Raw genomic sequence first — 26,694 nt, forward strand, 5'->3', positions numbered from 1 at the left:
ACCCATGGAAGTGTGAAAGAAGCCTAACCCCAGCTTACCCCAAGTGTTATTTATGACCTTGTTTACTCTCGCTTGATTGTATGCATCTGGTCCACTCTTAATTCTCTGACCAAGATGAGCAGAGACCACTCCTCTCTGCTTCACACCTGAATGCACTTAGTTGTACATATACTGCACAGCTCAAGTCTGCAGTGACTTTAGCCTGCAGTGTGATTCCTAGAAGTGTGTCCTAGTGTGAAGATTATGTAGAATTAAAACCAGAATTGGACCAGAAGGGAACTGAAGGTAACTGGCCAGTCACTATAAGCAATATTTCTGTTTCTTTTCACTCCTATAATCCTTCACTTTCTGCTAACTCCCCTAATCCCTACACCTAGTAAGGAAATGTTCATCTCTTCCTCAATCCTCCCCATCCATCTCACCTCCTCCTCAGAACTGTTCCTCAACATACAATCCTCTGTCTCCAAACACAGACAGAAACCTCATGCCCTCTCCTGCTCCCACCTGCTAACACTTTCTCTGCTCCTTCACACTGCTGGTGATATCTCTCCAAATCCTGGTCCTCCTCACCACATCCCCACAGTCAGTTCTTCCTCCTGACCACGCTCTATCACAAATTTCCGTAACCCCTCTAACCTTATACCCATTTGCCCGGCCCCCACTTCCCCAGTCCCACTAACAGGAGCTCTATGGAACGCTCGTTCTGTCTGCAACAAACTTTCCTACATCCATGATCTTTTTATTACTAACAAACTTTCCTTCCTCGCCATCACCGAAACCTGGCTCACCCCTTCTGACACAGCATCTCCTGCAGCACTTTCGTATGGTGGCTTCCACCTTTCTCACACACTCCGCCCCAGCAGCAAGCATGGCGGTGGAGTTGGTTTTCTCCTGTCAGATAACTGCTCCTTCACCCCAATCCGACTTCCACCCTCTGTTACCCTCCCTTCCTTTGAGGTGCACTCTGTGTGCATATACTCCCCCTCCAACCTCCTACTGGCTGTCATTTACCGCCCCCCAGGGCCAGCCACCACCTTCTTTGACCACTTCACCACCTGGCTACTTTATTTCCTATCTGCGGACATCCCCACTATGATCATGGGCGACTTCAACATCCCCATTGACACTTCCCTCTCAGCTGCCACTAAACTTCTATCTCTCACTTCCTCCTTCGGCCTCACTCAATGGTCTTCTGCAGCCACTAACAAAGATGGTCACACACTGGACCTCATTCTTCACCTGCCTCTGCTCCCTATCTAACCTCTCTAACTCACCTCTTCCTCTTTCTGACCACAATCTGCTCACATTCTCTTCCCTCTCCACTCCTTGTCTACAATCCACACCCCACAAACTTGCACACCCTCGCAGAAATCTTAAACACCTTGATCTACACTCACTCTCTGAATCCCTTCTCCCTCTCACAGACATACGTTCCCTACACAATGCAGATGACGTTGCCGCTCTATATAACACCACAATAGCTGTAGCTTTGGAATCTCTTGCCCCTCTCATACATACCAAAGCTCGCAAAATCAACAGACAGCCCTGGCACACCAGCCTGACCAAAGAACTGAGGCGAGCTTCCAGGGCTGCTGAGTGGAGATGGAAAAGATCCCACTCCAACGAGCACTTCATCGCATTCAAACAGTCCCTCACTACTTTCAAGACCACACTCGCCACAGCAAAACAAACCTACTTCTCATCTCTCATATCCTCCCTGTCTCACAACCCTAAACAGTTATTCAACACCTTCAACTCTCTCCTCCGTCCCTCTGCAACTCCTCCCTCCCCACTCATCTCAGCTGAAGACTTTGCCTCGTTTTTCAAGCAGAAGATTGAGATCATCAGAGACAGTTTTAGTCGACAACCCCCAGAGCCCTTCCTCCCAACTACCCAGCCCTCCACCTCCAAAACCAACTTCACCACCATTACAGAAGATCAACTCTCCACTCTACTCTCAAGATTGCATCTCACCACCTGTGCACTTGACCCAATCCCATCCCACTTCATCCCAAACCTCGCCAGTCTTCATCCCAACCCTAACCCATCTCTTCAACCTATCACTAACAACTGGTGTTTTCCCCTCAAGCTTTAAACATGCCTCATACTGTGGTATAGAAATGTTCAGCACAGCCTGTGAGGGGAGGTGCACAGTTACAGGTTCCCAAACCTTAATATATAGAAAGTAGGTAACTAGCACACTCTAGTAAATTGTGATGCAAAACGGGGGATTTATTTACATACAGTAGTCACAAGTAGTCACAAACGTTTCGGTCTATACTTGACCTTCATCAGTGTGCTAAATATAATGGTACACTTGATATGGCCCCGGTGATAATTACTTTGATTTGCATCCACTTGGAACAAAATGGACAAGAAATGCCAGATTGGGCGGCAAGTAAGTCAACTTGCAGGAGGAAGAAAAAATGGACGTTTACGCGGTGTCCACCGCTAGTAAAAGTTTTACGTCCATTAGCACACTGATGAAGGTCAAGTATAGACCGAAACGTTTGTGACTACTGTATGTAAGTAAATCCCCCGTTTTGCATCACAATTTACTGGAGTGTGCTAGTTACCTACTTTCTACCTTTTAAACATGCCTCAATCACACCTATCCTCAAAAAGCCCTTTCTTGATCCATCCTCTGTATCGAGCTATCGCCCTATGTCACTTCTCCCCTATGCCTCAAAACTACTGGAACAACACGTCCATCTTGAACTGTCCTCCCATCTATCTTCCTGCTCCCTCTTCAACCGCTTACAATCAGGCTTCCGGTCACACCACTCCACTGAAACTGCCCTAACTAAGGTCACCAATGACCTATTAACCGCCAAGAGCAAGCGACACTACTTTATCCTCCTCCTCCTGGACCTGTCCTCTGCCTTTGACACAGTGGACCATTCCCTGTTGCTGCGGACCCTCTTATCCCTTGGCATCACAGACTTGGCCCTATCCTGGATCTCGTCATACCTAACTGACCAGACATTCAGCGTTTCCCACTTACACACCACCTCCTCACCTCGCCACCTATCTGTTGGGGTCCCGCAAGGCTCAGTTCTAGGGCCCCTCCTCTTCTTCATTTACACTTTTGGCCTGGGGCAGCTCATAGAATCTCACGGTTTTCAGTATCATCTCTATGCTGACGATACACAGATCTACATCTCTGGACCAGATATCACCACCCTACTAACCAGAATCCCTCAATGTCTGTCCGCTATTTCATCCTTCTTCTCCACTAGATTTCTAAAACTTAACATTGACAAAAGAGAATTCATCGTCTTTCCCCCATCTCACGCGACCCCCCCCAACGAACCTATCCATTACAGTAAACAGATGCCCACTCTCCCCAGTCCCACAAGCTCGCTGTCTTGGGGTAATCCTTGACACTGATCTCTCCTTCAAACCGCATATCCAAGCCCTTTTCACTTCCTGCCGCCTTCAACTCAAAAATATTTCACGGATCCGTACATTTCTAAACCAAGAATCTGCAAAAACCCTAGTCCATGCCCTCATCATCTCCCGCCTCGACTACTGTAACCTCTTGCTCTGTGGCCTCCTCTCTCAGGGTATGTGCACACGTAGAATGATCCTCTGCGGATTTTTCCGTAGCGGATTTGATAAATCCGCAGGGCAAAAACTGTGTTTTTCCTGCGGATTTATTGCGTTTTTTATGCGCATTCCACTGCGGTTTTACACCTGCGGTTTTGTATTATGGAGCAGGTGTAAAACTGCTGCGGATTCTGCACAAAGAATTGACATGCTGCGGAATGTAAACCGCTGCATTTCCGCGCGTTTTTTTTCACAACATGTGCACTGCGGATTGCGTTTCCCATAGGTTTACATTGTACTGTAAACGCATGGGAAACCGCTGCGGACCTGCAGCTGCGGAAACGCTGCTGATCCGCAGCAAAATCTGCAGCGTGTGCACATAGCCTAACACTCTCGCACTCCTCTCGCACTCCTCCAATCTATTCTAAGCTCAGCTGCCCGACTAATCCACCTGTCCCCCCGCTATTCCCCAGCCTCTCCCCTCTGTCCCCTCCCCTTCACTGGCTCCCCATTACCCAGAGACTTCAGTACAAAAGCCTAACCATGACATACAAAGCCATCCACAACCTGTCTCCTCCATACATCTGTGACCTCGTCTCCCGGTACTTTCCTGCACGCACCTCCGATCCTCAGAAAATCTCCTTCTCTACTCCCCTCTTATCTCCTCTTCCCACAATCGCATACAAGATTTCTCTCACGCATCACCCCTACTCTGGAACTCTCTACCACAACATATCAGACTCTCACCTACCATCGAAACATTCAAAAAGAGCCTGAAGACCCACCTCTTCCGACAAGCCTACAACCTGCAGTAACCACCGACCAAACCACTGCACGACCAGCTCTATCCTAACCTATTGTATCCTCACCCATCCCTTGTAGATTGTGAGCCCTTGCGGGCAGGGTCCTCTCTCCTCCTGTACCCAGTTGTGACTTGTATTGCTCAAGATTATTGTACTTGTTTTTATTATGTATACCCCTCCTCACATGTAAAGTGCCATGGAATAAATGGCGCTATTATAATGAATAATAATAATTGGTCAATGGTGATGAATGAGATTGTGGGAATATCCCTTTAAAGAGTGATTCGTCTTAGCGCTCATAAGCTTCTACATAAGCAATAGGAGAGAAACATGCGCACACGCTCATGTCAATATTCACATGTAAACAGAAATGTGCAAGTCATCGGGGAATGTATCACCATCTTTGGCCGATCTGACTGCAGTAGGGGCAATGAATCCGGATTCCAGTCGTTTGTCTGTTACTGGCTCCTTGCAGTAGGTTGGATAAATCACTGTGAGCTGCTGCAGATCTGCTAGTCCTCTCAGTGAAGAGCTCCTGCTAAGGCTATGCAGTCCTAGGTATTCATGAGCTCCAGCTATGCTTTCCACCCCTCCATTCATTGAGAGCTTTCTCCCTACACCGTGAACAGACACAAAGCTGACAATCAACAAGAGGGGCAGCGGCCTGGAGCTCATGAGTGCAAAGATACTCCATTTCTGAGTCAACGTGGATTCTTTGGGCTCTCTCAACGGAGCTCATTTTCCGCAGTATATAGGATGTTAGACAAGACAGACCACATATCCTTAGAAAAATACTACTTTTATGGCTACAGTGTATGTTGGTGTGAGCAGTACATCAACTGATTTTAACCTCTAGTCTTGCACCCAAAAAGAAATTCACTAAGGAGTGCAAATACAAAAAGTCCTAAAAGTCTCCTTACCTCTGTATTATAGACTGCCAGTCTCCAGCAACAGGGAACCGCTCAATCTGTGCCTGGATTTTAGTTCTCCACTCTCGAATGTAGTCTTCTATGTCAAAAACAAAAGGACTCTGTCCAAAATTTGCATCCACCACTTCTCCTGGAGTCTGAAGTCCAACTGTTGGGTACAAGTTGGGCTGAACACAAAGACAAAATTCTATTAGATCTGGGAACCATATTTCGTTGTACCAATTGTGTACAATGAAAGAGTCAAAGTGGGAAGTTAATATGGCATTGGCTACAATGGTAATAAGACATCAATTAACTGTTAATACTTGGTTTTGCCAACAAACACAAGGCCTAAAGTAAAATGTTAAGGAAGAATCGGCACTATCTTCAACCAATGGTGTGGAGAGCAATGCTGGAAAACGGCCACAAACCAGGAAACCAGAAGTGGTCCTCAACTAATATGTCCATAAAATGGAAAGATGAATAGTCATTGTGAGAAAGATGTAGCAGCACTCACCATCTGGAGAGAAATTTGAGTCTTGACTATGTACCGTTAAAAAATACAGGCAGGTTGGGAGCTTTGCAGAGTGCAGCCAATCGGCAGTCGTTTTGCGTTCAAAAATGCGTCCACGGGTTTACGATGTACTGTAGATCTGTAGCAGTTTTTGAACGTGAAATGGCTGCACTCCGGAAAGCTCCCTACCGGCCTGTATTTTTTTAACAGCACAAGACTCAAATTTTTCCAGACACTACACCTTTCTCCCAAGCACAAGGCCAGTGTTCATGTTACACAGGCTTTTTCTTGGCCAGGATAAAGGAGAAGATAGCAATAGCTTTGTTAGGAAAGATCTGAAATATTAGGGAATCTGTGTGCTGAAAAGATCATGGGACAGCTTTATAAAACGGCTGTGACGTAGCTATGGTACTCTATGTAGCGCCACATTATTACGGCTCCTGCCGAATGTCTGACTCTTATTTGATGGCTCATAGTTTGGCGACATGGTCTGTTTTTTTGCAATTCTATGCGAAATTCCTTAACCTGTCAGGACTGTCCCAGACAATGTGCATTTATAGAAACTGTAAGCCATTTTGGTAAACAGAGATACTTATACTATTTTCACCAGGTAATTACATGGCGCCAACATATTCTGCAGCACTAGAGATTTGCTCAAAAGGAATAAAACTACTACACAAATAAAGTACAAAGATACTTTCTAACAAAGCAAAACCCATGAGTACTATCCGCTCATCTTCACCATAAAAGACCTTAACGAGGATAAGACTTACCGGAAGATCTGTGAACGCAATTCCTGTTAAGGAGGAAAAAGAAGAAGTAAAATTACATTAGATTAGTAAGAAAATGTTCTTTTAGAAGACATATTAGAACCACAGCAACAATGACTTACACATAAAAAGTTGAGAGGGTGGTGGGATTTATATTTTGGAGGAGGTATATATATAATTTTGTGCCTCCTCCAAAATATAAATACCACCACCCTCTAAGTGACCAATGGCCGAAGCAGTTCCTCGGGAGTGTAGAAATGTCTGCTGAATGCACACATCTTTGCATTCAAAGAATAAGTGATTGGATGTTGGAATAATGAGAGTATTCTTCCTCGAAGACTGCCATTAGCAATCACTGAATGGCCTCCATTCAGAAGACTCCGCAAGGCTATATACATAGAGAAATCCCCCAGCAGGTAGCACAGGAACGTCTGCTTATTTACCTAGGCTGTGGCCATTTTTAGTATAGAAGCATGTATTATCAATTAGGTTAACACAGCATCCAATGACATCGCCAGTGGTAAAGGTCGGCCCATAAGGTTGGCCAGTTCCAGAAGAGCAAAATGAATGTCCGTCATCTCCATGATATCCATAGGAATGCTTATCCCAACCTTTTTGGTGCCAAAGTGAGAAGCAAAAAGAAAGAAAAAAAAATATTACTACACAGGTTAAATGAACATTTCCCAATATCAGTAATGATTTATTGGAAGAACAACAACAACAAGTAGTGGATGATGCCTATCCGATCAGTCGGATCTATATACTCTGTACGTCATTAATATAGTAGTGGATCCTACAGAACAGCGTACGTGAAAGATGGCAATGCTCCTATGGAGGGGAGAAGTGTACAAGTAAATCTATAAATTCAGAATCTCTATTCCTCTACATATTATACTTGTCCAGCACGTACCTGGGAGTCTGTTCAGATTGACGCCCTGTGTGGATAGCCCAATGCCCATATAGCTGTAATGGAAGAATTGAATAGAAATCAAAATTCATTTTGGAAAATTAGTAAAATATTCCACGCCATTAAATAATGAGGACCAGTCTTTCAAAACCCTCACAGCGGCCAACGGTATAGATTTCCTTTAACCCCTTCATGACCCAGCCTATTTTGACCTTAATGACCTCGCCATTTTTTGCAATTCTGACCAGAGTCCCTTTATGAGGTAATAACTCAGGAACGCTTCAACGGATCCTAGCGATTCTGAGATAGTTTTTTCGTGACATATTGGGCTTCATGTCAGTGGTAAATTTAGGTCGATAATTTCTGCGTTTCATTTGTGAAAAAAAAAACGGAAATTTGGCGAAAATTTTGAAAATTTTGCAATTTTCACATTTTTAATTTTTATTCTGTTAAACCAGAGTTATGTGACACAAAATAGTTAATAAATAACATTTCCCACGTCTCCTTTACATCAGCACAATTTTGGAAACAAAATTTTTTTTGCTAGGAAGTTATAAGGGTTAAAATTTGACCAGTGATTTCTCATTTTTACAACAAAATTTACAAAACCATTTTTTTTTAGGGGCCACCTCACATTTGAAGTCAGTTTGAGGGATCTATATGGCTGAAAATACCCAAAAGTGACACCATTCTAAAAACTGCACCCCTCAAGGTGCTCAAAACCACATTCAAGAAGTTTATTAACCCTTCAGGGTGTTTCACAGCAGCAGAAGCAACACGGAAGGAAAAAATGAACATTTAACTTTTTAGTCACAAAAATGATCTTTTAGCAACAATTTTCTTATTTTCCCAAGTGTAAAAGGAGAAACTGGACCCCGAAAGTTATTGCATAATTTGTTCTGAGTACGCTGATACCTCATATGTTTGGGCGCACGGCAGGGCTCGGAAGGGAAGGAGCGCCATTTGACTTTTTGAATGAAAAATTGGCTCCAATCTTTAGCGGACACCATGTCGCGTTTGGAGAGCCCCCGTGTGCCTAAACATTGGAGCTCCCCCACAAGTGACCCCATTTTGGAAACTAGACGCCCCAAGGAACTTATCTAGATGCATAGTGAGCACTTTAAACCCGCAGATGCTTCACAAATTGATCCGTAAAAATGAAAAAGTACTTTTTTTTCCCCAAAAAATTCTTTTAGCCTCAATTTTTTAATTTCCACATGGGCAACAGGATAAAATGGATCCTAAAATTTGTTGGGCAATTTCTCCTGAGTACACCGATACCTCATATGTGGGGGTAAACCACTGTTTGGGCACATGGTAAGGCTCGGAAGGGAAGGAGCGCCATTTGACTTTTTGAATGGAAAATTAGCTCCAATCGTTAGCGGACACCATGTCGCGTTTGGAGAGCCCGTGTGCCTAAACATTGGAGCTCCCCCACAAGTGACCCCATTTTGGAAACTAGACCTCCCAAGGAACTAATCTAGATGCATAGTGAGCACTTTAAACCAACAAGTGCTTCACAGAAGTTTATAACGCAGAGCCGTGAAAATAAAAAATAATTTTTCTTTCCTCAAAAATGATTTTCAGCCCAGAATTTTTTATTTTCCCAAGGGTAACAGGACAAATTGGACCCCAAATGTTGTTGTCCAGTTTGTCCTGAGTACGCTGATACCCTATATGTGGGGGTAAACCACTGTTTTGGCGCACGGCAGGGATCGGAAGGGAAGTCACGCCATTTGGCTTTTTGAATGGAAAATTAGCTCCAATCATTAGCGGACACCATTTCGCGTTTGGAGAGCCCCTGTGTGCCTAAACATTGGAGCTCCCCCATAAATGACCCCATTTTGGAAACTAGACCTCCCAAGAAACTAATCTAGATGTGTGGTGAGCACTTTGAACCCCCAAATGCTTCACAGAAGTTTATAACGCAGAGCCATGCCGTGAAAATAAAAAATAATTTTTCTTTTCTCAAAAATGATTTTTTAGCCCGCAATTTTTTATTTTCCCAAGGGTAACAGGAGAAATTTGACCCCAAAAGTTGTTGTCCAGTTTCTCCTGAGTACGCTGATACCCCATATGTAGGGGTAAACCACTGTTTGAGCACACGTCGGGGTTCGGAAGGGAAGTAGTGACGTTTTGAAATGCAGACTTCGATGGAATACTCTGCAGGCGTCATGATGCGTTTGCAGAGCCCCTGATGTGCCTAAACAGTAGAAACTCCCCACAAGTGACCCCATTTTGGAAACTAGACCCCCAAAGGAACTTATCTAGATGTGTGGTGAGCACTTTGAACCCCTAAATGCTTCACAGAAGTTTATAACGCAGAGCCATGAAAATAATAAATACGTTTTCTTTTCTCAAAAAAAAATTTTTAGCCCTGAATTTTTTATTTTCCCAAGGGTAACAGGAGAAATTTGACCACAAGAGCTGTTGTACAGTTTCTCCTGAGTACGCTAATACCCCATATGTGGGGGTAAACCACTGTTTGGGCACATGCCGGGGCTCGGAAGGGAGAGAGCACTATTTGACTTTTTCAACGCAAGATTGGCTGGAATCAATGGTGGCGCCATGTCGCGTTTGGAGACCCCCTGATGTGCCTAAACAGTGGAAACCCCTCAATTCTAACTCCAACACTAACCCCAACACACCCCAAACCCTAATCCCAACCCTAACCACAATCCTAACCCCAACACACCCCTAACCCTAGTCTTAACCCTAATTCCAACCCTAACTCTAATTCGAACCCTGACCCTAAGGCTATGTGCTCACGTTGCGGATTTGTGTGTGGATTTTTCCGCACCGATTTTGAAAAATCTTCAGGTAAAACGCACTGCGCTTTACCTGTGGATTTACCGCGGATTTCCAGTGTTTTTTGTGTGGATTTCACCTGCGGATTCCTATTATGGAGCAGGTGTAAAACGCTGCGGAATCCACACAAAGAATTGACATGCTGCGGAAAATACAACGCAGCGTTTCCGTGCTGTATTTTCCACACCATGGGCACAGTGGATTTGGTTTTCGCATAGGTTTACGTGGTACTGTAAACGTGATGGAAAACTGCTACAAATCCGCAGCGATCAATCCGCTGCGGATCCGCAGCCAAATCCGCACCGTGTGCACATAGCCTAATTCTAACCCTAATTCCAACCCTAGCCCTAATTCTAACCCTAATTGTAACCCTAACCCTAATTGCAACCCTAATTCTAACCCTAATTCTAACCCTAACCCTAATTCTAACCCTAGCCCTAAGTGCAACCCTAGCCCTAAGTGGAACCCTAACCCTAAGTGCAACCCTAACCCTAAGTGCAACCCTAAGTGCAACCCTAGCCCTAAGTGCAACCCTATCCCTAAGTGCAAAACCAAGTGCAACCCCAAGTGCAACCCCAAGTGCAACCCTAAGTGCAACCCTAAGTGCAACCCTAAGTGCAACCCTATCCCTAAGTGCAACCCTAACCCTAAGTGCAAAACCAAGTGCAACCCTAAGTGCAACCCTATCCCTAAGTGCAACCCTATCCCTAAGTGCAACCCTAACCCTAAGTGCAACCCTAACCCTAAGTGCAACCCTAACCCAAAGTGCAACCCTAACCCTAAGTGCAACCCTAACCCTAAGTGCAACCCTAACCCTAAGTGCAACCCTAACCCTAAGTGCAACCCTAACCCTAAGTGCAACCCTAACCCTAAGTGCAACCCTAACCCTAAGTGCAACCCTAACCCTACCCCTAACCCTAATGGAAAAACAAAAATAATTATATTTTCTGTATTTTATTATTGTCCCTATCTATGGGGGTGATAAAGGGGGGGTTTATTTACTATTTTTTTATTTTGATCGCTGTGATAGAACCTATCACAGCGACCAAAATGTACAGGGAACGAATCTGCCGGCCGATTCGGCGGGCGCACTACGCATGCGCCCGCCATTTTCCAAGATGGCGGCGCCCATGGAGAAGACGGACGGACACCGGGAGGGACATCGGAGCTCGGTAAGTATGGGGGGTGGGATCGGAACACGGGGGGGGGGGGGGGATCGGAGCACGGGGGAGCGGACAGGAGGACGGGGAAGCGGACAGGAGGACGGAGCAGAAAGGACGACTGGGGAGGCGATCGGTGGCAGTGAGGAGGGGCAGATCGGGGTCTCCAGCCATGGCAGATGCTATTACAGCATCGGCCATGGCTGGATTGTAATATTTCACCATTTTTATAGGTGAAATATTACAAATCGCTGATTGGCTGTTTCACTTTCAACAGCCAATCAGAGCGATCGTAGCCACGGGGGTGTGAAGCCACCCCCCTGGGCTGAAGTACCACTCCCCCTGTCCCTGCAGATCGGGTGAAATTGGAATTAACCCTTTCACCTGGCCTGCAGGGACGCGATCATTCTGTGACACAGCATATGCGTCACAGGTCGGATTGGCACCGACTTTCATGACGCATACGCTGTGTCACAGGTCGGGAAGGGGTTAAAGGAATTGTCTAATACAAGAAAATAAAAACAAGAGCATGGATGGACTGAAAATAAAAAATGGTGGTATACTTGCCTTTCCTGCGCCTCCTTGGATCCACCGCAGGCTGCTCCATAGGTCTCTGCCATCTCCGGGAGCAATGCCTGTTATGTTCGGAGGTCACAGGACCGCTGCAGACTGTGATTGGCAGTAGAAGTCAGGTGACTAAAAGAGACCGTCAACCGCTTTTTCTATAAAATGTGTTCTGAATTTTGAACAAAGCCAACATGGCTTCCACAGTGGCCAACACTAGATGTACGCGAGCACTGGAAGGCGAGCATGCTACCATTTTTATTTTATGCCCATAACTGCATTAAAACATTATGTTTCTCTATATCGATAACCCCTTTAACCCCTTCACCCCCGGAGCTTTTTCCGTTTTTTCGTTTTCGTTTTTCGCTCCCTTCCTTCCCAGAGCCATAACTTTTTTATTTTTCCGTCAATATGGCCATGTGAGGGCTTATTTTTTGCGGGACGAGATGTACTTTTGAATGATACCATTGGTTTTACCATGCCATGTAACAGAAAACGGGAAAAAAATTCCAAGTGTGATGAAATTGCAAAAAAAGTGCAATCTCACACTTGTTTTTTGTTTGGCTTTTTTGCTAGGTTCACCAAATGCTAAAACTAACCTGCCATTATGATTCTCCTGGTCATTACGAGTTCATAGACACCTAACATGACTGGGTTATTTTTTATCTAAGTGGTGAAAAAAAATTCCAAAGTTTGCTAAAAAAAAATAAATAAAAAAAAATTGGGCGATTTTCCGATACCCGTAGCGTCTCCAATTTTCATGATCTGGGGTCGGGTGAGGGCTTATTTTTTGCGTGCCAAGCTGGCGTTTTTATTGATACCATTTTGGTGCAGATACGTTCTTTTGATCGCCCGTTATTGCATTTTAATGCAATGTCGCGGCAACCAAAAAAACGTAATTTTGGCGTTTTGATTTTTTTTCTCGCTACGCCATTTAGCGGTCAGGTTAATCCTTTGTTTTTATTGATAGATCGGGCGATTCTGAACGCGGCAATACCAAATATGTGTAGGTTTGTTTTTTATTTTATTGTTTTATTTTGATTGGGGCGAAAGGGGGGTGATTTGAACTTTTATATATTTTTTATTTTTTTAATATTTTTAAACACTTTTTTTTCTTAATTTTGGCATGCTTCAATAGCCTCCATAGGAGGCTAGAAGCATGCACAACTCGATCGGCTCTGCTACATAGAGGTGAAATACAGATCACCTCTATGTAGCAGAAAAGCAGGTGTACTTTGAGCGCCGTCCACAGGGTGGCGCTCAAAGCAATCGGCCATCAACAACCATAGAGGTCTCAAGGAGACCTCTGGTTGTTATGGCAATGCACCGCTGACCCCCGATCATGTGACGGGGGTCAGCAGTGCGAGCACTTCCGGCCGCGCGGCCGGGAGCGCTAGTTACATGCAGCTGTCAGCGCTTGACGGCGGCATTTAACTAGTTAATGGGCGCGGGCGGATCGCGATTCCGCTCGCGCTCATTGCGCGCACATGTCAGCTGTACAAAACAGCTGACATGTCGCGGCTTTAAGGTGGGCTCACCGCCGGAGCCCACCTCAAAGCAGGGGATCTGCCAGCTGACTTACTATTCCGTCAGCTGGCAGAAAGGGGTTAAAGACATGATACATAAAGGAAGTAGATGCCGCATAATGTCAGCAAAGTGGTGTGACGGCAGCACGACTTTGGAAATACTAACTACGCTTAAAGGGGTGTTCCCATCTCCAAGATCCTATTCCAATATGTAGTAGGTGTAATAATAATATTCTCATCAAATCCCTCTAATTAGAAATGTAGTATAGTTTTTCTGATGTGCTATGTCTCATGTGCAGGAACTGCAGGACCTTAGGTATCCATGGTTGCGACTCCTGATATAGTGACAGCTAGTTCCTAGTGGTTGTAACCATGGATACCTAAGGTTATGCAATGCCTGTACATGAGGATAGAGTCATAGCTAATCAGAAAAACTATACTACATTTCTAATTGGAGGGATTTGCTGTTATTAATATTACACCTACTTTATACGGACATAGGATCTTGGAGATGAGAATAACTCACTAACTTTGAGGAACAGAATAATGTTGGCTGATGAGGTTAGAAGGTGACATTTTGGAGACTTCTCATGTGTGCAACCTTCAATAAATCTTAGGGATGTCCCATCGGCTCCCATGCACACCTTCAGTTATAACGAGAGTGTGAAGTCATGGGTTACTCTGCTCCATCTGTCATATCTACATCCAGAAGTGGGGACAGAGAGTGGAGTGGCCGGTGACCGCAGATCCGACTACACATGGACACATATAGGTCCTCTATACACAGAAAGGTAGGAGATGGTCAGTCATGGCGGATCCTTGCACTGCAGTTTCAGTCCTTAGTTTTATTTTAGATGCATTGGAATAATCTCCTTAATAATCACGGACTCTTGAGCCAGGGATGGTTAGCATTAAAGGGGTTTCCAACATTATTTTAAGAACAACCTACATCCACCAATACTGATGAAATACTCCCGTTTGATCTCCACCATTGCAGTACGGCATCCCAAGTCCTCGCAGCTTCAGCAGGGACATCCTGTATACCCCATGTCACCACTGCCTCAGCAGTCCTATACCTACTATACAGTGGCTAAAGTTCGGAGACATTTTTTAGAACAGCCCTAATTATGAACAAAAGACCACAGATATTAATTCTGAATTATGTTCAGACTAGTAACATTTGGTGGTGTGTGTATTCCTACTTTAACACATTCTCACTGCTCCCTAATTGTAATCTGAATCAATTCATAGATGTAGAACTAGACATTTACAGAGAATGGGAACGCTGTGTAGTAGACTTATCTGGAGGAGTGCAGCAAGGTCATATTATCAGGGTGACCGTGCAATTCTGCTCCTGCCTTCCAGCGATAGGCATCCAGCACATCGCCTGCAGATAGAAGACTACCCTATAGAACCATACAAGAAGGATTTCTTCTGGCTTTTTCAACAATATTTAGACAAAGGTCAAAATTATACACACACAGTAATGTTATACAATATCATAACTCAGGCATGTAGGAAGGGACTCAAAGTTTAGATTAAAAAATAATTTTTTATTGATATAGACAGTAAAACAAGTTAAAATCTCTGTATAGGACCGAGCATTTCATGTCTGTGTGTAAGACCATATAACTGTACTTTGGTCAGCATATGTGTAGATAACGTCTGTACATTTTTAGGACGAACGGTCTGCACTTAGCACTTTATACGGTGTATCCAACCCATGCATTTCAATGAAATGGCCTACTGAGGTTTCATCTATTGTTGGCATCAGCTTGTTCATTCTACTAATTTGGTGATAATTCTTCCTGACATGCGAATTAATTATTCAAGTCTTAGTCCCTCTTTTCTTAATCCAATATCTTTCTTGAGTTTTAACTTGTTTTACTGTTTAGATCAATAAAAAAAATAATATTTTTTTTAATCTAAACATTGAGACACTTCCTATATACCTGGGTATAAATATATACTTGTGTTATTATGTTGTTTAGCTTTATCTTTAGGAAGTGATACCCTTGAGAGTTAGGGTGACTTTACTCATAGGACTAAAGGTTATATAAACATGCGGTAATGTTTTAGGCAGGTGTGCAAATAATGCTGCAAAGTAAGAATGCTTAAAAAATATATATGTTGAGACACAAGGGTCAGTGGGTGCCCTCATCCGCTGGCCTGGTTATCTTTTTAAAAGACCTCATAGATCAGGGCTCATCCCACTAAACGCCCGCACTCCTTGCCCGTGGGCAGAATACTACACAGTGTGAGGGTAAAACAGTGTGGCAATCCTTTATTGAACCACCAACAGACAATAACACATAGAAAAGTCCCAGCAAAATACCAAAGATGGTGAAAAATTAGATTCTCACCCTTCCACTGACTCACCGGGATTAGAGCTGCTGCGACTTTGAGGCTTCCAGGCAGACTATCCCAACTAGTGGCACCCCACTTTTGGGGGGCTCCTACAGAGAGGGGGTAATGACAAGCTTAGGAAGCTGACAGTCCCAATAAGGCACATGGCCAGGTGAATGGAGGGTCCCAACCTGATTTCTCCGAACGTCTCCATGGAGCCAAGTGACCGGAGGGTTCCAACCTTGCTTTCCCTAACGTATTCATGGGTTTAGTAATGGTCAATGGAGCAGATCTGTACTCTCCCAGCCAAGGCCATGGTCCCTTAAGATGACATCCTGTGGAATGTCAAAACTGTATTCCTTTTGATGGAGCCATGGTGCCTAGCTGTTGTTCTGTAGAGTCTGTTTGCAGAAAGATAGAGATCCCTTTGTATACCCACATATGTGGTTCAGGCCATAAACCACAGATCAGGGGGAAGATGGGATGAGATTAACGCTCATTGTTTGAGTATTTAAGCAATCTGCATAGTTTGTCTTTCACGGTTTTGTTGGTCAACAAGCTACAAGGACTTATACAATGTGTAATTAACAAATTAGCAAACAAAAATTGTACAATGACCCTGCATCCCTGTACTCCATAGATAGCAGACAAACAATAGGAGCTGATAAAGAGGTAAATAGCAGTCATTCAACAATTCACGAGTCAACATTCAGATTAATATGAACAGTAATGTTTATTGACCTACTAAAGATATACGTCTGGCATAATTAAGATTAAATGCTGTGTCATCACAATAAACAAACATGTTAATAGTTTTTCTTAATCAATAAAAAAAAAATCCATATTTGATGTGAATACACTTTGGTTTCAAAACAGCATCAAATGTTATCAGTACACTTGCAAACAGTTTTTGAAGCAACTCGGGAGGGAGGTTGCTCCAAACATTTTAGAAAACTAACCACAGATCTACTGAGGATGTAGGCTTGTTCAAATCCTTCTGCCTCTTGATGTAATCCCAGAGGCTTGATGAGGTTGAGATCAGGGCTCTGTATGACAATCTCAATGCTTCCAGAACTCCTTGCTCTTCTTTATGCTGAAAATAGGTCTTAATAACATTAGTTGTATGTTTAGAGTTGTTGTCCTGCTACAGAATAAATTTGGAGCCAGACGACGCACTGATGGTATTACAAGATGAATCAGTATTTGTCTGTATTTCTGAGCATTGAGGACACCATGAAATGGGCAATGTGGAAGACTGCAGGCCCAGTGGTCAGCCAAGTAAACTATGTGTAGCAGATGAAAGACACATGCTTACCATCGAAATCGGGAGATGTCCAACAGGGCCATCAGCTCAGAACTGGCAAGATCCAGCTACACCAATCTGCTGTTCTGAGAAGTCTGTCCAGAAGTAGTCTCCATGGAAGTATTGCAGCCCAAAAAACATACCTTTTCAACAAAGAAACAAGGCAACTGACTCAACTATGCACAAAAGCATAGGAACTGGGGTACAGAAAAATAACAGCAAGTTCTCTGCATTGAGGAGACTAAGCCTTAAATAGTTGGCTGTAACAGAAGGCAGATTGTTAGTTGAAGGGCTGGTAAGCAGTACAATAATGAAGGTCTGCTCCTTGCAAATGTTGGGATGCATTAGAACAAAAAAAAGATGGCGATTTGATCAAGATGAATGGTGTCCTTAATGCTAAGAAATACAAGCAGATACTCATCTATCAGGCAATACCATCAGAGAGGGGTCTGATTGCCGAATAAATTTAGAACCATCGAGACAACAATCCCAATCATACAGCCAATATCTTTAAGAACAATATTCAGCATAAAGAACAAGTCCTGAAATTGATAATATAACCCACACAGAGCTCTCATCTCAACATTGAGTATGTGTGGGATTACACGAAGAGACAGAAGGATTTGCACAAGCCTAAATCCACAGATCTGTGGTTAGTTCCCCAAAACGTAATGGAATAACATCCCTGATGAGTTCCTTTGAAAACTGTGTGCATGTGTAATTAGATTGAATGTATTGATGCTATTTTAAAGGCAAAGGGCGGTCACACAAAAAATTGATTAGAGGTAGATCTCTCTTTTTGTTGACTCACCTTACATTTTGTTTTTTGACAAAAATAAACTAACACATTTTTTAAGGTATTCTTAATTTGCAGGAATTTTCCCTGAAACTTACGTTTTGAGACTGACACACATGTTGGTTTCCATGAAGTTTGATGCACTCTGGTTGATGAAAACCCATTCTTACCCAGTCAGTGCTTGGAGCTTATCACACTCTTTGTTTTTGTTTGTCCCCAGTTTTTTGAGGATTGACCAAAGGTTTGCAATAGGATTGAGATCTGGGGAGTTTCCTGTTGATGGCCCCAAATTGTCAATGTTTAGCTCATTGAGCCACTTAGTTCTCTTTTGCATGGTGCTCTATCATTTTGGAAAAAGCATTTGTCATCTCCAAATTACGCCTGGATTGTTGGAAGAAGTTGCTCTTGGGGGATGCTTAGATGCCATTGTTTATTCACGATGATGTTCTTAGGCACAATTGTGAGTGCACCCCCTTGAATGATCTCAGGACGCTTTACTGTTGACATGACAAAAGGACTCATGGTAGTGGTCTCTTTTTGTTCTGCAGACAATCATTCTTCCAGATGTCCCAAACAGTAGGAGGCTTCATCAGAGAAAAAAAGCTTTTTCCAGTAATCTGCAGTGGAATTCCTGTACATTCTGCAGAATGTTAGTCAGTCCTTGATATTTTTCTTGGAGAGAAGTGGTTTCTTTGCTGTTCTTCCTGTGACCAGGACAGCCACCAAAAGCCTTCATTTCACTGAGCATGCACTTGCACTGACATCTGCCTGCTGCCATTCATGAGCAAGCTCAGCCCTGCTTAAAACAACCATTCTGCTCTTTTAATTCAAATTAGCATTACCAAATGATATACGCTTTCTTGTCCTTGTGAATACTTTCTCCTAAGTGAATGAGAAAATCACTAAAATTGTATAAGCCGGTCATTTTGCGACACTGCTGAAACTAAGTGAAACTGGGATTTTTGGGATCAAGTTAATTTTCATAGCAAGAAAGGACTGCAAATTTTACAATTCACCTGATAACTCTTCATAATATAGAGTTAATGTAAATTGCCACTTTAAAAATTGAAGCAGAAAATTGTGAAAAACAAAATTTAGCTCTGCCAACGACTAAAAATGCGAGACTGCAGTTTGCCAAAATGTACGCAAGCCAAAACACTTCTTTGAAAGCGTCTTGTGGACAGATGAGACCTAGATAGAGCTTTTTTGTAAAGCACATCATTCTACTGTTTACCAGAAATGGAATGAGGACGACAAAGAAAAGAACACAGTACCCACAGTCAAATATGGTGGAGGTTAAAAGACGTTTTGGGGTTGTTTTGTTGCCTCTCGCACTGGGTACCTTGACTGTGCAAGGCATCTTGAAATCAGAAGATTACCAAAAAAATTTGGGTCACAATGTAGAGCTTAGTGTCAGAAAGCTGGGTTTGTGTCCTAGGTCATGGGTCTTCCAGCACAACAATGACCCCAAACAAACATACTTCAAGAAGCACCCAGAAATGGATGGAAACAAACCGCTGAAGAGTTTTGAAGAGGCCAGCAAAGAGTCCGGATCTAAATCCCATTGAACACCTGTGGAGAGATCTTAAAATTGCTGTTGGGAGAAGGCACCCTTCAAACTATGAGAGACCTGGAGCAGTTTGCAAAAAAGTTATCCAAAATTCCAATAGAGAGGTGTAAGAAGCTTCTTGATGGTTTTAAGAAGTGATTGATTGCAGTTATACATTCCAAAGGCTGTGCAACCAAATATTAAGCTGAAGATGCTAACAATTTTGCCCAACCCATTTTGGGGGTTTTGTGTGAAATGACGTCCAATTTGCCTTTTTTTCCTCAGTTTTTTTTGTGTTGTTCCAATACACAAAGGAAATAAACATGTTTATAACAAAACATGTATAGTTGCAATAATTTTCTGGGAGAACCACTTATTTTTCTGAAACAATTTCAAGGGTGCCAACACTTTCGGCCATGACTGTATATGCATGCATACATACAAGGAATAATGCGCAATAGTGCCTCTTCCCTTTCCATTCTTCTGTTACTTTTTTGCTTCTTCAGCCACATACCCTTGGCTTGTTTTTTTTCAACCTCATATTTGGGCGTCTTTCCTTTAATGTCTCTATATGGAAAAAGCCGGAGCTTTGCTTCACATCCTATTGTTCTTCACTGGCCCTAGACACGGGAGCTTGTTATGTTTTCAGTAGCCATGAGTGATGATATGCCTGTACTTTCCTACTGTACTGTGTACTGGTCGTATACAGGATATTCTTTATTTTGTTTGTTTTATCTTTTCTCCTTATACAGGTTATGTTTTCATTTATTTTTTAATTGTATACTTATTTTAAAGCAATCTTCCACTATTTTCAGACCCTCCACACTTCTACCACGTTTTGCAACCACACAATTACGATATATATCCAATATCAGATACCAGTATTATTACATATAGCAAAAAAACTCTCAAAACGGGGATGAAAGCTGGCTTGTCAAAGGAATGTGCAAAATTACAATGATTCAAACACATGAGGGAGAATTTCTTATAAAGACAGTATAAATATTAGGTGCAGTGGTACTCACACAATCCCATCCTCAACTGTAAACCGAAAAAAGGGTGAGGGGCTATACAGAATTACTTTTTTTTCTTAACTATTATTATTAATAAAAAGGTTCTCTCAGCAGAACTTTTCCTATCCACATTAATTTACTATTAGGGCACATGAGGACTGAAACTTAAAGGTGCTGTACTCCTATTGTCAGGATACGAAGCAACTTATTACTCTCACATGGTCAAAACACTTGGGCACCTACTGATCCTCAGAACGGGGCTCTGCAGGAAACCATCTGAATGGAGCACACCTCCATTACATTCAGAAAGGGCTTTGTAGAGCTCCATTCTCAGGACTGGTGGGAGTCAAAAAGGTCAGACGCCAAGCAATCCATCAGTTATCTTGAGCACTATTGATAGACGGTAAACGTTTATACTTGTTAAAACTCACTTGAAGGATATATGTCAACAGGTTTATGCTTCACATTCCCTTAGTAGCATACCGGGACAGAGACCCTGTTGACAGGGTGGGACTACTGGTGTCATGCTGAATGACAGCAGCCTCTCTGCTGGCTAATTGGGGAAAGCCGGTTGTCATTCAGCATGACGCCAGTAGTCCTGCCCTGTCAACAGGAAGACAAACTGCTACTGTGTTGACAAAGGAGAAGTTGATCCTCTGGCAGGAGCAGTCAATGACTGGCACCGGGTACAACACTGTTGGCAACTACATGCCTTTTTCTAAAGTCCCAGATATCCTCTAAGCTGTACTCAACGTGTTCTCATCGTTTGCACGTTCTTTTGCTTGCGGTTTGCTCCTTGCCTTAGGTCTTACCATTTTTGACTGTCCTCAGCTCTATGAGCCAAGCGCGCCATCATGCATTCACTCGTAATGAAGAATGAGGGCAGATAGCATGGAAATGTTCAAGTAGCTGCAAGATGAAAAGTTGTGGCTCAAGTGACAAAAAGAAGGGATGAGGGGGCCTGGAGAAATTTGCAGGAAGGTTAGTGAGCCATCTGCCATTGCACCTGATGTGCTACGCAGCCTACTAAAGCAGTGGGCAATGCAAGGAGATCTGTTCAACGCACAAGGTAGAACAGTAGGCTGTCCGAAAGGAAGAACAGAGCGGCCTACTGCAGATATTGGTCCTACCGGTATTAGCGAGAATTGCAGAAAATGTACATGTACATACTACTTACCCATCTCTCCCTTTACTTATAATCTTCACTTCAAAATAGTATATGCCACATGCTGCCGGAATAGGATGAGTAGCCCGCACGGATGCAGCATCTCTAGAGGTTTTTCCATGTCCTGCGCAGACATAAAAACCAAAATGTATCATTATTATTACGGTAATAACTTTATTATTTGCTATGTGAAAATACATTAGAGCTGATCAATACGATTTGCAGGACCTAGTGCAGACACACATCGGTATTCCATGGCTGCTGGACCATGGCACTGCCAGTAGGCCTCGTGACGTCAGCCATGTGTCGGCCTACTAATCAGGAAAGGTAGGAGGCGCTGCGGTTAGCAGGGCTCTGGGTCCCACAAATCTGTTTGCAGATCTTTCCCACAGTCACCGAAGCATGTGATTTCTTTATATTCGAAAAACATTTAACCATTTCCCAATCTCATAGGTGATGTTGTGCGCGGTTACTGTATAGACTGTAATCTTCTAAATATATCATATGTACATCTCATCCCCACTGTAGCCCACACATCAATCGAGTAAAGAAATTGCGCCAATCAACAAGACTTTTTGACACAAGCAAGGGACCTGACGGGTCGCTTCAGGAACAGAGGATATCCAAAGAAGGTAATTACCAAAGCCTTCATAACAGCTAAGGACAGTGATCGTGCACAGCTTTTAAGTCCACAGCTAAAAAAGGCTTCCACACCTTTGGGGTTGGTAACATCATATAACAATCCGTGGCAAGACATTCGGGGCATTTTATCTAAATATTGGGGGATACTAGCTAATGAACTGAAATTGGTACCTCATATAGTCCCCAAGCCCACTCTGATTGCTAGGAAGGCCCAATCTTTGAAGGACTCCTTTTGCCACAGACATTTTAAGAGGCCTACACAAAATCTGAATAGGGGCACGCAATTACGGGGCACCTTTGCTTGTGGCAGATGTAATATCTGCCACCTAACTATTGGTAGTGAAGGGGTGTCTCTCCCTACTCTGACTCGACAGTTTTTTCAAAAACATTTTTCAATTGTAGGTCAAAAAACTTGGTGTACGGATTGATCTGTAAGTGTCATAAGATCTATGTGAGACAAACCACACAAGAACTTAGGCAGAGAATCCAACAGCACTTCTCTAATATTAATACAGCTAAAACAGATTTGGCCAAAGGAAAAACCTTGACCCAGGTGGCAAAACATATCCTACAGGAACATAATGGTTGTAGCACAGGCATTAGGGTGATGGGCCTGGAGGCCACACAGACAAATATTAGAGGGGAAAACATCTCCTTGGAATTACTTAAACAAGAGTCCAAGTTGATATTCAATTTGTGGAGCCTTTCACCAGAGGGACTCAACGAGGATTTGCTCTTTGCTTTTATAAACAACTGTGATTTAAGGAGGGCAATATTCCTAATGATGTTTTTCTTTGCTTTATAGGTTCTTGGTGTACCAATAGAACCATTTTCCTCATTATCAAGATCTGAAAATTGTCTGAAAGTTGTCTTGAGTCCTGGTTGATTGGAGGCCATTTACATCATTCGCATTTCTGCATGCGGGGAGTTATGAATATCTTTTTGGCTCCACCCTTTTCTGATTTTTGGCATGTGTATTTACGGATATCGTTGATGGGTGAGCCTGTGGAGATATATAATGGGGTTCCCCAGCTCTTGTTCGCAGCTGGGATGGAAACAACTAAATTTAATTAAATCAAATAAAATAACATTTTCTTTAACATCTGCTCCCCAAGCCGTATATAAATGACATTTATATTGCGTGCCTTTCGTTTTCGGAGTCTGTGGAGATGGTGGTGACTGAGGAATGTGTACATTTCCTCAGCACAAAGTATTTTAACAACTCATTACGTTAATTCTCTATGATGTTTGAGAGAGTTGCCATTGGAGGCATCTCTAGTGGGTGCAGGGCTTTGGCTCTACTGCACAAGTTTTGATTGCGTGTGCAGCATTCATTTGGCCCTTTAAATATGATCTTTTGGACTCTTGTAATATTATTTGGACTTTTATTGGTCCATATATATTTTGGTTACATATGAATAACCTATGGATTATGTGCTCTCCAGTTTGATTTTTTTGGATTGAGCTCAATCCATGAGAACTATGTAATTTGACTTTCTGAACACAAACACAAAGTAGATTAAATCCAAACATTTAACATTAATTGGGATTATTTCTCTAACACATAGGGCACTTCAAAAATCATCAAAATAATGTGTGATTATTGTTGAACTTTATGTCAATGTGTAACGTTGTGCGAGTGTACGTATATGTTGTCCCGGTGATACGTGTCTAGAGACTTACTTTGAGGGTTCAATGGAGGTCATCCTTGCTGCCCCGTGTTTTTCCTTTTACTTTCTGTGCCCACTCATGATAAAAATCGTAATATTTTAGCAAAATACAATTAGTGGGCTGGATTCTTTTGCCAGAAAGATCTTTTGGTCAAACAACATTGACTGTATACTTACCTTATTTACCTCCTCAAACAAGTCAGGCAATATTTGAAGGGTAGCCTATGTCATGTTTATGACTTTTTAAAAGTTTTTATCGGTGATTGTCTGTTGTGTATCTAATAAAAATCTTTGGTATTTTTGTGGGAGATCCCTGTTATGGTCTGTAGCTTTTTTTCTTTTTAGTAATTATCACATCAATCCAGTACACGCAGAGATAGGGAATGCTCACTCCTATATGTTTACACCACATCAAGCCTACAGCTAGTAACACACAAGTCCATTTTTTGGATTATGGGGTACATGGTGATATCGGCTTGGTTTTTTTTTTTACCATCTTCTTCAGTAAATGCTAAAACTGACCTGCCATTATGATTCTCCAGGTCATTACAGGTTCTTAGACACCAAACATGTCTAGGTTCCTTTTTTTTTTATTTAGGTGGTTAAGAAAAAAAATCCAAAGTTTGTAAAAAAAACAAGCAAACAAAAAAATCATGTCATTTTCTGAAACCCATAGTGTCTCTATTTTTCGGGATCTGGGTGAGGAGTGCTCTATTGTGCGCTGAGCTGACGTTTTTATCGATACTATTTTACGGCACATACGATCTTTTGATCGCCTGTTATTACATTTTATTGCAACGTTGCGGCGACCAAAAAAATGTAATTCTGACATTTAGATTTTTTTCTCGTTAAGCAGTTTACCGATTGGATAAATTCTTTTTATATTTTGATAGATCAGCCATTCCTGAACGCAGCGATACCAAATAGGTTTGATTTTTTTTTATTGTTTAATTTTGAATGGGTCAAAATAAGGATGATTTGACCTTTTATTTTTTTTTACTTTTTTTTTTTTTTAATTTGCTGCAGTTGAAGTTGCGATCATCTGATCACTTGTGCCACACACAGAAGGCTTTAGCCCTTCTATTTGTAGCAGAAACACTGATCTGCTATGAATGTCGGCCACGGGGCGATGTTCATAGCAAATCTGGAATGACACACACAGGGATCTCCTGCAGACCCCCGGTTGTCATGCCAACCCACTGGCGCCCTACCATCATGTGAAATGGGCGCCGATGGGTGGGGTTAGTGACACGCTTTCGCGCGGCAATGTTAAATGCCGCTTTAAGATATTGGCAGCGGCGTTTAACATGTTAATATCCGCAGGTGTATCGCGATTCCACCCTCAGCTGTTAGGGGAATATGAGAGCTGATTGCATGTGTGAAAAGATGCGGGCTCATCAAAGAGGGGGAGGCGACCTATGACGTACAGTTATGACATAAAGGGGTTAATAGTCTGTTTACACAAGCACACGCTAAGGCTACTTTCACACTTGCGTCGTTTGGCCTCCGTCGCAATGCGTCGTTTTGGGAAAAAAAACGCATCCTGCAAATGTGCCTGCAGGATGCGTTTTTTGCCCATAGACTTGTATTGCCGAAGGATCGCAACGCAAGTGTGAAAGAAGCCTTAGAGTGCATTTACATGGGCTGATCAACGGCAGGTAACCACTCATCGGTAAACCTTTACTGATCGGTGGTCGTTTATTAACCGGTTTACACAGCCTGAAAGAAGCAAATAATGTGCACAGAACAATCTAGAATGGATCGCTCAGTCCGCACAGGCTGTAATGGGCCCTATTTACACAGGACGACGCACCACCGAGAACAACGATCTTTTGTGCTGCACACAAGATCACCTGAAGAACGAGTGTTTGGCTCATTAATCGTGTGATCGGCAGCCGGTTTACATGGCAAGATAAATCGAGATACACGCAATCTGCCAATGACCTTTGGTGACATCTTACCGTATCTCCTGTGAGAATAAAGGAGGTTATAATCCAACATGCTTGATCCTTCCTTCCCCTGACATCTGCCATCCGGGGACAGGCGGCAGACTCCCAGCTCTTAAAATAGTGGCCTGGTTCCCCTCATTAATACAGACAGCTTTGCTCATTTTAAAGGCACATTCAGATGACCATGTCCGTTTTTGAAAATGCAAAAAGCAGAAACCCTAAAAAGCAAATGGTTTCCATGTGCCATTGATATTTAACCCCTTCAGGACCTGAGGTATCTCCGTTTTTGCGTTTCCATTTTTTGCTCCCCTTCTTCCCAGATCCATAACTTTTTTTTATTTTTCCGTCAATATGGCCATGTGTGGGCTTGTTTTTGCGGGACAACTTGTACTTTTGAACGACACCATTGGTTTTACCATACAGTGTATTCAAAATGGGGAAAAAATTCCAAGTGCGGTGAAATTGCAAAAAAAAAAAAAAGAAAGTGCAATTCCACAACTTTTTTAATTTTTTTTTCTTACCATGTTCACCAAATGCTAAAACTGACCTGCCATTATGATCCTCCAGGTCATTACGAGTTCATAAATTTGAAAAAACTGACCGTCACATCCAAACATAGACTGAGTGTGAACAGGTCCTAGAGCCACCAACTCCTATACACTCAAACAAAAAAGGCGGCACACTGTGGCGCCATAGCATGCAAACATGAAAAATGAAAATTGAATTACATCACTGCATTAGAAATATGCAGG

The 26,694-nt window shown here is 42.7% G+C and overlaps 1 protein-coding gene and 1 long non-coding RNA gene across 2 annotated transcripts in view; one reads left to right on the plus strand and one right to left on the minus strand.

Moving 5' to 3' along the window:
- RANBP9 (RAN binding protein 9) overlaps positions 1–26,694 on the minus strand; it is an 87,536-nt gene that overhangs the window by 14,240 nt on the left and 46,602 nt on the right. The window contains exons 2-6 of the mRNA XM_077269916.1: positions 21,694–21,805; positions 7,455–7,507; positions 6,988–7,155; positions 6,548–6,570; positions 5,273–5,448 (exon numbers count right to left, since the gene is read on the minus strand). Coding sequence (XP_077126031.1) covers positions 5,273–5,448; positions 6,548–6,570; positions 6,988–7,155; positions 7,455–7,507; positions 21,694–21,805 — 532 coding nt within the window. The remainder of the gene's footprint in view (positions 1–5,272; positions 5,449–6,547; positions 6,571–6,987; positions 7,156–7,454; positions 7,508–21,693; positions 21,806–26,694) is intronic.
- LOC143782456 (uncharacterized) lies at positions 204–24,299 on the plus strand. Its single transcript, XR_013216953.1, has 3 exons — positions 204–285; positions 22,210–22,313; positions 23,129–24,299. It is a non-coding gene; the product is annotated as an uncharacterized LOC143782456 (long non-coding RNA).

This window comes from Ranitomeya variabilis, chromosome 6 (genome assembly GCF_051348905.1).
Source record: "Ranitomeya variabilis isolate aRanVar5 chromosome 6, aRanVar5.hap1, whole genome shotgun sequence".
Lineage (NCBI taxonomy): Eukaryota > Metazoa > Chordata > Amphibia > Anura > Dendrobatidae > Ranitomeya > Ranitomeya variabilis.